Source organism: Salmo salar, chromosome ssa22, assembly GCF_905237065.1.
Source record: "Salmo salar chromosome ssa22, Ssal_v3.1, whole genome shotgun sequence".
Classification (NCBI taxonomy): domain Eukaryota; kingdom Metazoa; phylum Chordata; class Actinopteri; order Salmoniformes; family Salmonidae; genus Salmo; species Salmo salar.
Window position 1 is genome coordinate 49,162,535 of NC_059463.1, and position 12,498 is coordinate 49,175,032.

Sequence of the window (12,498 nt, forward strand, 5' to 3'; positions counted from 1 at the left end):
TATTCATCGAACTGGCTAAGGCTTTCGAATTTGTCAAACACAACATTCTTATTGGCAGACTCAAGTGCCTTGGTTTCTCAAATGATTGCCTCGCTTGGTTCACCAACTACTTCTCTGATAGAGTTCAGTGTGTCAAATCGGAGGGCCTGTTGTCCGGACCTCTGGCAGTCTCTATGGGGGTGCCACAGGGTTCAATTCTCAGGCCGACTCTCTTGTCTGTATACATCAATGACGTCGCTCTCGCTGCTGATGATTCTCTGATCCACCTCTACGCAGACGACACCATTCTGTATACCTCTGGCCCTTCATTGGACACTGTGTTAACTAACCTCCAGATGAGCTTCAATGCCATACAACTCTCCTTCCGTGGCCTCCAACTGCTCTTAAATGCAAGTAAAACTAAATGCATGCTCTTCAACCGATCGCTGCCCGCACCTGCCCGCCCGTCCAGCATCACTACTCTGGACGGTTGTGACTTAGAATATGTGGACAACTACAAATACCTAGGTGTCTGGTTAGACTGTAAACTCTCCTTCCAGACTCACATTAAACATCTCCAATCCAAAATTAAATCTAGAATCGGCTTCCTATTTCGCAACAAAGCATCCTTCACTTATGCTGCCAAACATATCCTCGTAAAACTGACCATCCTACCGATCCTCGACTTCGGCGATGTCATTTACAAAATAGCCTCCAACACTCTACTCAGCAAATTGGATGCAGTCTATCACAGTGCCATCCATTTTGTCACCAAAGCCCCATATACTACCCACCACTGCAACCTGTATGCTCTCGTTGGCTGGCCCTCGCTTCATACTCGTCGCCAAACCCACTGGCTCCAGGTCATCTACAAGTCTCTGCTAGGTAAAGCCCCGCCTTATCTCAGCTCAATGGTCACCATAGCAGCACCCACCTGTAGCACGTGCTCCAGCAGGTATATCTCTCTGGTCACCCCTAAAACCAATTCTTCCTTTGGCCGCCTCTCTTTCCAGTTCTCTTCTGCCAATAACTACAACGAAATGCAAAAATCTCTGAAGCTGGAGACTCTTACCTCCCTCACTAGCTTTAAGCACCAGCTGTCAGAGCAGCTTACAGATCACTGCACCTGTACATAGCTCATCTGTAAATTGCCCATCAAATCTACCTCATCCCCATACTGTATTTATTTATCTTGCTCCTTTGCACCCCAGTATCTCTACTTGCACATTCATCTTCTGCACATCCTACCATTCCAGTGTTTAATTGCTATATTGTAATTACTTCGCAACCATGGCCTAATTTTTGCCTTACCTCTCTTATCCTACCTCATTTGCACATGCTGTATATAGATTTTTTCGACTGTATTTTTGATTGTATGTTTGTTTATTCCATGTGTAACTCTGTGTTGTTGTATGTGTCGAACTGCTTTGCTTTATCTTGGCCAGGTCGCAGTTGCAATTGAGAACTTGTTCTCAACTAGCCTACCTGGTTCAATACAGGTGAAATAAAAAATAAATCAAAAAATAAATCAAATTCAATAGCTGAGCATGCTACCATTTATCCATTGCTCATTCAATAGCCACACATGCTACCATTTATCCATCGCTCATTCAATAGCCACTCATGCTACCATTTATCCATCGCTCATTCAATAGCCACGCATACTACCATTTATCCATCGCTCATTCAATAGCTGAGCATGCTACCATTTATCCATCGCTCATTCAATAGTCACACATGCTACCATTTATCCATCGCTCATTCAATAGCCGAGCATGCTACCATTTATCCATCGCTCATTCAATAGCCACGCATGCTACCATTTATCCATCGCTCATTCAATAACCACACATACTACCATTTATCCATCGCTCATTCAATAACCACACATGCTACCATTTATCCATCGCTCATTCAATAGCCATGCATGCTACCATTTATCCATCGCTCATTCAATAGCCACATTTATCCATCGCTCATTCAATAGCCGAGCATGCTACCATTTATCCATCGCTCATTCAATAGCCACGAATGCTACCATTTATCCATCGCTCATTCAATAACCACACATGCTACCATTTATCCATCGCTCATTCAATAGCCACGCATGCTACCATTTATCCATCGCTCATTCAATAGCCGAGCATGCTATCATTTATCCATCGCTCATTCAATAGCCAACCATGCTACCATTTATCCATCACTCATTCAATAGCCAACCATGCTACCATTTATCCATCGCTCATTCAATAGCCAACCATGCTACCATTTATCCATCACTCATTCAATAGCCAACTATGCTAACATTTATCCATCGCTCATTCAATAGCCAACCATGCTACCATTTATCCATCGCTCATTCAATAGCCAATCATGCTACCATTTATCCATCGCTCATTCAATAGCCAACCATGCTTGAAAGTAAATAGACTGGTAGCCTTGATAGTCTGTGACAGTCTGGATAGGCTACAGTATTGCTGTGCGATTGAAGCGAGACATCATGCCCTAGCCTATTTCATCTCAGAGCCTATACCGAGGCATGAGATAGAAACATAATCATCTATTGCATAGAAGTGTGGGCTGTAGCATTTACTTTTAAATTGTTTGAAAAGACAATCTTTCAGAATGCGCAGCCAGTGTTTGGCACTCGCTAGGCGGCACGCATTTTTCATTTGAAGAAGGCACTGTAACATTCTCCTACACCTCTACAAATGTTCCAACATCTCCAAATCATACAGCAAATGATAGCGTTTTTGTTACCATAAAAGGTGAATGGAGGATGTTTTCCAGGTGGGTTTGTAGCAGGTGTGATTGTAGTCACAAATATAGTATGTATCTGATTTATCAATGAAAACATGCGTAGATGTTGCGTGTGACAGTTTGATAAATGCCAATAATTTGTGGCACACGCAAATCCTAGAATCTCCATGTATGCCAGAATTTAGTAAGAAATGTACACTTGTAGAATTTATACCAAGGTGCATTGAAGATGTTCGTGGTGGCCCAACGTTGTATTAAGACAATTCATGTTGGAGTTTATTTTATTTTGGCAGTTAAATCGTGATTAGACATCTTCATTAACCTTCAGATTGCTATTACTATAACTAAACATGTATTGGCTTGGACCAATAACAATCAATCAGGCCCGTAGCCTCTACATAGATACTGATTGGACATCTCCATTAACCTTCAGATTGAGGGGAAAGGAATGTGCAAAGGTCAGAGTGGTGGATCGATGGAGGCAGCGATGGCTGGATCCGTCTCAGCTGACACCGGAGAGGAGCAGACGGGGCCAATTTAAATCTAGGCGCTGATTTACTATATAATCAATACCTGTACATCGGTGAGGATACGGTGCGTTCGTAATAATCCCACGTCGACTCCAGGTCTGGCCGGGTGAGATTAGTGGCGTAGAAGCGCCATGCGGCCTAAATATATATATATAGAGAGAGAGAGTGAGAGAGTGAGTGAGTGAGATTAAATAAAGGAGAGAGCAGGATGAATAATAAATGGTCAGAGAGAAATAGAGTGAAAAAATAGAAATAGAGAGAGAAAGGGAGGTGCATGGTTTTAAAAGGAAGGTAATGAACACAGCGTTTCCTTTATGTTTTCATACAAATCTTCATGTGTACACTATATGTATTTCAAACAGTATGACCAGCAAGCAGGGGATTACTAAGTGAGCCCTATTACTCATGTCTTGGCAGAGGCAACTCACACTCCAATATCTATCACTGTGTGTGTACCGTCTAAGCCATCTAAGCTGACCAGGGAAACCAAACGAATACTGGCCAAAATTCATTCTAGTAGTTGACTGAGAAGTGGGTTCAGGATCCAGAACTAGAGTACCAGGTATTGTGACATGGAACGTTTTGCCTCATATAAACACGCTAGCATGGTGGCGTCATGTAGAATATTTGTCTTGGAAAGAGTACCCTGAAACTGTTCATTTACTCAAATGTGAAGTAAAAACTATTTTGTGAAATTCCCAGAAATGGTCTTTGGAACCCCACCAGGACATCATATCACCAGGATACCATATCACCAGGATTTGAGTGAAAACGCTCCAAATGTTGTTTTTTAGAGTGGGTAAGCTCCTGCTTTATTTACCTGAATAAGTCCTGCCGCAGGATTCCGCCTCTTCTCAAAGTGTTTTTGTCGATGTTGCTCCTGGACCTTCAAGGCGAAGCCGGAGCCCAAGATACCCTTAGAGATACAGACAAGCTGTTAGTCACAACAACAAGCCTCTGGAAAATATGATCAATTCACAGTTACATAATGAACTCTTACTTCAGAGTAACACTTGACTATCAAATTGCAGATGCTTCGGGGCACTCATTTTCTGAGTTTCTTCAGTAGCCCTCCATTTCCTTGCATTAAGTGCACATTAATAAGTTACTTCAGTCATTTCTTTGGATAAAAGCATCTTACTGCTGGAAGTGCAAAGAAAGATACTCCAATCAAGGTGAAGGTTGCGGCAAGAAGACGTCCGTTCCACGTTATGGGAAACTTGTCTCCGTACCCAATGGTAGTCAGGGTGATCTGAGAAGGCAATTGGCAGACATCTTGAATTACACTTTTGTTATCAATATTCAGGGTGCTTTTTCCATCTCACACGAAGCTGTTACATGTAACAAGACAATCATTCTCCAAGGCTGTTATTCAGATGGTCTCTCATGAAGGGTGACATAAGAAGATACCACCGGTCATGCTAAGTCCCAAGGTTGAATTACATTCATCTCCTCTTTCTTTAGATTCTCAGTTAACACAAGTACTGGGTACTGGGACCTATAGAAATGATCCTATTAACAAATTTTGAGTGTTTTGTGGGGACATACATTCTCCTATCAGTAACCGCTGAGTGTTTTGTGGGGACATACATTCTCCTATTAGTAACCGCTGAGTGTTTTGTGGGGACATACATTCTCCTATCAGTAACCACTGAGTGTTTTGTGGGGACATACATTCTCCTATCAGTAACCACTGAGTGTTTTGTGGGGACATACATTCTCCTATCAGTAACCGCTAAGTGTTTTGTGGGGACATACATTCTCCTATCAGTAACCACTGAGTGTTTTGTGGGGACATACATTCTCCTATCAGTAACCACTGAGTGTTTTGTGGGGACATACATTCTCCTATCAGTAACCACTGAGTGTTTTGTGGGGACATACATTCTCCTATCAGTAACCGCTGAGTGTTTCGTGGGGACAGACATTCTCCTATTGGCAATCGCTGGGTAGGGTTTGGAAGGACATGTGGAATCAGACTGAGAGTGACTTACCAGGCCCCACCACAGTGCGTCTGCGTAGGTCTCAAACTGGTCGTTGTCCTCTTTTTCTGCCAGGTAGACCAGGAAAGACGCCAGGATGAGGCAGAGGAAGCCGATGTACCACGCCGTGATCAGCTCCTGCAAAAAGTCAAAGATCAAAGTGTCAGAAAGAAATGAAAACTATACAGCCACTGCATATTCATTTCAAGATCAGAGTACCGCAGCAATATTACCTTTGAGAGAAAACTTGCTTTATTAAATGAATAGATGCCAGTTATTTATTTTATGACCAGAGTACAAATAAAAAAGTATAGAATTTTTTTTTTTTTTACTTTATTTAACTAGGCAAGTCTGTTAAGAACAAATTCTTATTTAGAATGGTGGCCTACTGCCTCCTCAACCCTCCTCTCCTCCCTTTCTGCATCCTTTGACTCTCTATGTCCCCTATCCTCCCGGCCGGCTCGGTCCTCCCCTCCTGCTCTGTGGCTTGACGACTCATTGCGAGCTCACAGAACAGGGCTCCGGGCAGCCGAGCGGAAATGGAGGAAAACTAGCCTCCCTGCGGACCTGGCATCTTTTCACTCCCTCCTCTCTACATTTTCCTCCTCTGTTTCTGCTGCTAAAGCCACTTTCTACCACTCTAACTTCCAAGCATCTGCCTCTAACCTTAGGAAGCTCTTTGCCACCTTCTCCTCCCTCCTGAATCCTCCTCCCCCTCCCCCCCTCCTCCCTCTCTGCGGATGACTTCGTCAACCATTTTGAAAAGAAGGGCGACAACATCCGATCCTCGTTTGTTAAGTCAAACGACACCGCTGGTCCTGCTCACACTGCCCTACCCTATGCTTTGACCTCTTTCTCCCCTCTCTCTCCAGATGAAATCTTGCGTCTTGTGACGGCCGGCCGCCCAACAACCTGCCCGCTTGACCCTATCCCCTCCTCTCTTCTCCAGACCATTTCCGGAGACCTTCTCCCTTACCTCACCTCGCTCATCAACTCATCCTTGACCGCTGGCTACGTCCCTTCCGTCTTCAAGAGAGTGAGAGTTGCACCCCTTCTGAAAAAACCTACACTCGATCCCTCCGATGTCAACAACTACAGACCAGTATCCCTTCTTTCTTTTCTCTCCAAAACTCTTGAACGTGCCGTCCTTGGCCAGCTCTCTTGCTATCTCTCTCAGAATGACCTTCTCGATCCAAATCAGTCAGGTTTCAAGGCTGGTCATTCAACTAAGACTGCTCTTCTCTGTGTCACGGAGGCTCTCCGCACTGCTAAAGCTAACTCTCTCTCCTCTGCTCTCATCCTTCTAGACCTATCTGCTGCCTTTGATACTGTGAACCATCAGATCCTCCTCTCCACCCTCTCCAAGTTGGGTACCTCCGGCGCGGCTCACTCTTGGACTGCGTCCTACCTGACAGGTCGCTCCTACCAGGTGGCGTGGCGAGAATCCGTCTCCGCACCACGTGCTCTCACCACTGGTGTCCCCCAGGGCTCAGTTCTAGGCCCTCTCCTATTCTCGCTATACACCAAGTCACTTGGCTCTGTCATATCCTTACATGGTCTCTCCTATCATTGCTATGCAGACGACACACAATTAATCTTCTCCTTTCCCCCTTCTGATAACCAGGTGGCGAATCGCATCTCTGCATGTCTGGCAGACATATCAGTGTGGATGACGGATCACCACCTCAAGCTGAACCTCGGCAAGACGGAGCTGCTCTTCCTCCCGGGGAAGGACTGCCTTTTCCATGATCTCGCCATCACGGTGGACAATTCCATTGTGTCCTCCTCCCAGAGTGCTAAGAGCCTCGGCGTGACCCTGGACAACACCCTGTCGTTCTCCACTAACATCAAGGCGGTGACCCGATCCTGTAGGTTCATGCTATACAACATTCGCAGAGTACGACCCTGCCTTACACAGGAAGCGGCGCAAGTCCTAATCCAGGCACTTGTCATCTCCCGTCTGGATTACTGCAACTCCCTGTTGGCGGGGCTCCCTGCCTGTGCCATTAAACCCCTACAACTCATCCAGAATGCCGCAGCCCGTCTGGTGTTCAACCTTCCCAAGTTCTATCACGTCACCCCGCTCCTCCGCACACTCCACTGGCTTCCAGTTGAAGCTCGCATCTGCTACAAGACCATGGTGCTTGCCTACGGAGCTGTGAGGGGAACGGCACCTCCGTACCTTCAGGCTCTGATCAGGCCCTACACCCAAACAAGGGCACTGCGTTCATCCACCTCTGGCCTGCTGGCCCCCCTACCTCTGCGGAAGCACAGTTCCCGCTCAGCCCAGTCAAAACTGTTCGCTGCTCTGGCACCCCAATGGTGGAACAAGCTCCCTCACGACGCCAGGACAGCGGAGTCAATCACCACCTTCCGTAGACACCTGAAACCACACCTCTTTAAGGAATACCTGGGATAGGATATAGTAATCCTTCTAACCCCCCCCCAAAAAAGATATAGATGTACTATTGTAAAGTGGTTGTTCCACTGGATATCATAAGGTGAATGCACCAATTTGTAAGTCGCTCTGGATAAGAGTGTCTGCTAAATGACGTAAATGTAAATGTAAATGTACTGGGGAACAGTGGGTTAATTGCCTTGTTCAGGAGCAAAACGACAGATTTTTACCTTGTCAGCTCGAGGATTCAATCCAGCAACCTTTCGGTTACTGGCTCAATCCTCTAACCACTAGGCTACCTGCCACCCCAAAATTGGCCTCTCTAATGGGCAGATGCAAAAAGTATGAAACTAGAGGTGAGTATGGTTACCAGTGTTAGAGAGTAGTGATATACATGTAATTCAACTAGTAATTTAAATACATTTTTCAGTAGCTTGGTGGTAGTTTCACTAAATTCAAATCTTGATAGTGTTTTCAGTAGTTAATTACTTTACTATGAAGTGGTGTAGCTAACTACTGGAACTACACAGTACTTTTTTTGCAAAAATAAAATATGGTTAGGCAATACTTGCCTTTATTTTTCAGCATTAGACCTGCCCAATTCTCACTTGAATCGTAGTTTTTGTGTTTAATAGGTTAAATTACACATTCTGTTAACATCTGACTCCAGATCTGTTCTTGTAATTTGTAGTCTCTGACATTTCAGATTTAGATATGATAATTCTTCACCAAGTAGTTTGGATGAAGTGAACTACTTTTTCAAAGTAACTTTAGGTAACTCAACTATTACTGAACAAAAATATAAAAGCAACATGTCAATGATTTTACAGAGTTACAGTTCATTTAAGGAAATCAGTCAATTTAAATCAATAAATGAAGCCCTAATCTATTGATTTCACATGATTGGGCAGCGACGCAGCCATGGGTGGGCCTGGGAGGGCATAGTCCCATCTATGGGGGAGACAGTTTTTCTCCACAAAAGGGCTATATTACAGACAGAAATATTCTGGATGGCTGGTCTCAGATGATCCCGCAGGTGAAGAAGCTGAATGTGAAGGTCCTGGGCTGGCGTGGTTACACGTGGTCTGCAGTTGTGAGGCCGATTGGACATACTGCCAAATTCATATTATCTACCATACAGTGCCTTCTGAAAGTATTCAGACCCCTTGACTTGTTCCACATTTTGTTAGGTTACAGCCTTATTCTAAAATTGATTAAATCGTTTTTTCTTCTTCATCAATCTACACACAATACCACATAATGACTAAGTGAAAACAGGTTTTTAGAAATGTTTGCTAATTTATAAAAAAATAAATAAAAAAATATCACATTTACATAAGTATTCAGACCCTTTACTCAGTACTTTGTTGAAGCACCTTTTGCAGCGATTACAGCCTCGAGTCTTCTTGGATATGACGCTACAAGCTTGGCACACCTGTATTTTGGGAATTTCTCCCATTCTTCTCTGCAGATCATCTCAAGCTCTGTCAGGTTGGATGGGGAGCGTTGCTGCACAGATATTTTCAGGTCTCAACAGAGATGTTAGATCGGGTTGAAGTCCGGGCTCTGGCTGGGCCACTCAAGGACATTCAGAGACTTGTCCCGAAGCCACGTTGTCTTGGCTGTGTGCTTAGGGTTGTTGTCCTGTTGGAAGGTGAACCTTCATCCCAGTCAGAGGTCCTGTGCGCTCTGGTGCAGGTTTTCATCAAGGATCTCTCAGTTCTTTGCTCGGTTCATCTTTGCCTCGATCCTGATTAGTCTCACAGTCTCTGCCGCTGAAAAACATCCCCACAGCATGATGCTGCCACCACCATGCTTCACCATAGGGATGGTGCTATTTTTCTTCCAGATGTGACGCTTGGCATTCCAGCCAAAGGGTTCAATCTTGGTTTTATCGTAACAGGGAATCTTGTTTCTCATGGTCTGAGAGTCTTGAGGTGCCTTTTGGCAAACTCCAAGCAGGCTGTCGCGTGCCTTTTACTGAGGAGTGGCTTCTCTACCATAAAGGCCTGAATGGTGGAGTGCTGCAGAGATGGTTGTCCTTCTGGAAGGTTTTCCAATCTCTACACAGGAACTCTAGAGTTCTGTCAGAGTGACCATTGGGTTCTTGGTCACATCCGTGATCAAGGCCCTTCTCCCCCGATTGCTCAGTTTGGACGGACAGCCAGTTCTAGGAAGTCTTGGTGTTTCCAAACTTCTTCCATTTAAGAATGATGGTGGCCACTGTGCTCTTGGGGACCTTCAATGCTGCAGACATTTTTTGGTACCCTTCCCCAGATCTGTGCCTCGCCACAATCCTGTCTCGGAGCTCTTCGGATAATTCCTTTGACCTCATGACTTGGTTTTTGCTCTGACATGCACTGTCAACTGTGGGACCCTATGTAGACAGGTGTGTGTCTTTCCAAATCATGTCCAATCAATTGAATTTACTACAGGTGGATTCCAATCAAGTTGTAGAAACATCAAAGATGATCAATAGAAACAGGATGCACCTGAGCTCAATTTCGAGTCTCATAGCAAAGGGTCTGAATACTTATGTAAATAAGGTATTTCTGTTTTGAATTTTTTCAACATTTGCTAAAATGTAAAATCTGTTTTCACTTTGTCATTATGGGGTATTGTGTGTAGATTTTGATTTATTTAATCCATTTTAGAAGAAGGCTGTAACATAACTAAATGTGGAAAAAGTCAAGGGGTCTGAATACTTTCCGAAAGCACTGTATGCATTTAGTGTAAACAGAGCACTAGCAAATTTTTACATTTACATTGACATTTTAGTCATTTAGCAGACACTCTTATCTAGAGCAACTTACTATGACTAAGATTTTATTTGTATTTTTTATTTAACGTTTATTTAACTAGGCAAGTCAGTTAAGAACAAATTCTTATTTACAATGACGCCCTACCAAAAGGCAAAAGGCCTCCTGCGGGGACGGGGGCCTGGGATAACATTTAAAAAAAAGACAATATAAATATAGGACAAGAAGATGGTGGTTGTCCCACCTATATATCTTATGATGAATGCACTGACTGCAAGTCAAATGTACCTAAATAAAGTCGCTTTCAGCAAAGTCAGTCAAGTAGAGTTAGAACCTCTTGCCTCAAAGAATTCTGTTCAATCCCAAGGCTCTGTTAAATATCAACACGCAGGAGAAAAACACTGCCTTTATCAGTGTTAATATATTGCAACACGACAAGGCTGCACATCTATCTAGCTGTTCCATCTCACAGGCAGGCAGAAGACAGGTAACGGTGTGTGCGAGCCAAATCCAATAAGAGTCGATAGTCCATGGCCGCTTTGGCCTCTGCACTGTCAGACTCAGGACCTGATCCATTTTGCCCTGACATACTTCTCTACCAGGAGATCTCATTAGACACTCCACCGCCCTCTGCTCTTCCTCTCCCCGGCTCTCTATGGGGACTGTGTTGCTATGCATCACTGGGAGACACTTAAGGAGCCACTCTGGGAACCACTGGGAGACACTCTTTTTCCCCATTGAGAGTGCTCCATTTATCAGACCAAATGTGTGTTCCAAATGGAACCCTATTTCCTATATAGTGCACTACCTTTGACCAGAGCTCTATGGGCCCTGGTCAAAAGTAGTGCACTACATAGAGCATAGGGTGCCATTTGGGACGCAAGCCAAGCTTCGGGAGCCTTTGATAAATTGGAGGGTACATCTAGTTAGTTAAAGTGGATGTGAGATTGGTCACAGCATGCCCTGTGGAGAGCTTGATGATGAGTTGTTTTCTGTACTGTGGGTGTATTAGATCAATCTGAGAGCTGTAATGTAATGTACCCAGAAGTTGTTATTCGGCAGATGGTTGTTTAAGTCGCCTGTCAATCAATCTGGTTAGAAGGTGGGGACAGTGTTAATTTCATACGGCTGGCTGTGTGATCAATGAACTTAGATCGATACATTTGACTTGTGGTATCAGTTGACTTAACTTGTCTGTGGAAGCTCAAATCTAGATATTGGATTTATAGAAACATGCTGCAATGCGGGCAAGGAGCCAGATTGGGGTGGCGAGGTACAAGCATCAGATCAATCAATCATACACAGTCCATCCAGCCCTGGTCTTTGATTACCTTGCTGTGAGCGTAGACGACAGATCCCAGGAGTTTCCAGGTGCCTCCACGGCGGTCCATCCGGATCATGCGCAGGATCTGCAGGAATCTCAAACTCCGGATGGCCGACGTAGCAAAGACATTCCCCTGGGTTCCCGCCGCCAGCACAGAGATGGACGCAATCAGCACCATGACGTCTTGGAAAGAAGGATATTTATCACACATTTTCAAAATCATTCAAAAAGTATATATTTAATTCCACACATTTATTTTTGTGCATGTACTGGATGTATATTTGTATGCGATATGTTTAAAAATATATATATATCACAGGACAAAAAAAATTATCAACATTAAGAGTATATAAAATACATGGACAATACATGGACAACAGAGTTGAATTCAGAATTCAGTTGTGAGGAAATCAAGGATCTCTATCTTCAAGAGATACAGTTCAATACACAACCTGACCCACATTTTTTCCTGAAAACATCACTTCTCTACAGTTTATTGCGTGGTTCCCCAACTGGGGAATTTGGTAGTAATTTTGGTAATTACCAGAAAATATATGGCAATCTATCGTAACTTTGGTAATTTATACTTGAGTAACACTTTTTTTTATTTATTTATATAAAGTATAAAAAAATGTATATCTGTGTCCATGAGTTTCTAGTAGATAGAACATATGGTCTAATTCATGAAAAAGCATCTAATCAACAATGGTATTATTTTCAATTCAGTTAAATAAAGGTTAAATAAAAAAGACTGCAACTCTTCCAA

The 12,498-nt window shown here is 43.7% G+C and overlaps 1 protein-coding gene across 4 annotated transcripts in view; it reads right to left on the reverse strand.

Moving 5' to 3' along the window:
- The window catches only part of LOC106583648 (potassium voltage-gated channel subfamily KQT member 2-like), a 91,485-nt gene that overhangs the window by 30,081 nt on the left and 48,906 nt on the right, over positions 1-12,498 (reverse strand). For all 4 annotated transcript variants that reach the window (XM_014168085.2, XM_014168086.2, XM_014168083.2 and 1 more), the window contains exons 4-8: positions 11,740-11,915; positions 5,264-5,389; positions 4,411-4,521; positions 4,090-4,185; positions 3,313-3,407 (exon numbers count right to left, since the gene is read on the reverse strand). In XM_014168085.2, the coding sequence (XP_014023560.2) occupies positions 3,313-3,407; positions 4,090-4,185; positions 4,411-4,521; positions 5,264-5,389; positions 11,740-11,915 (604 nt within the window). The remainder of the gene's footprint in view (positions 1-3,312; positions 3,408-4,089; positions 4,186-4,410; positions 4,522-5,263; positions 5,390-11,739; positions 11,916-12,498) is intronic.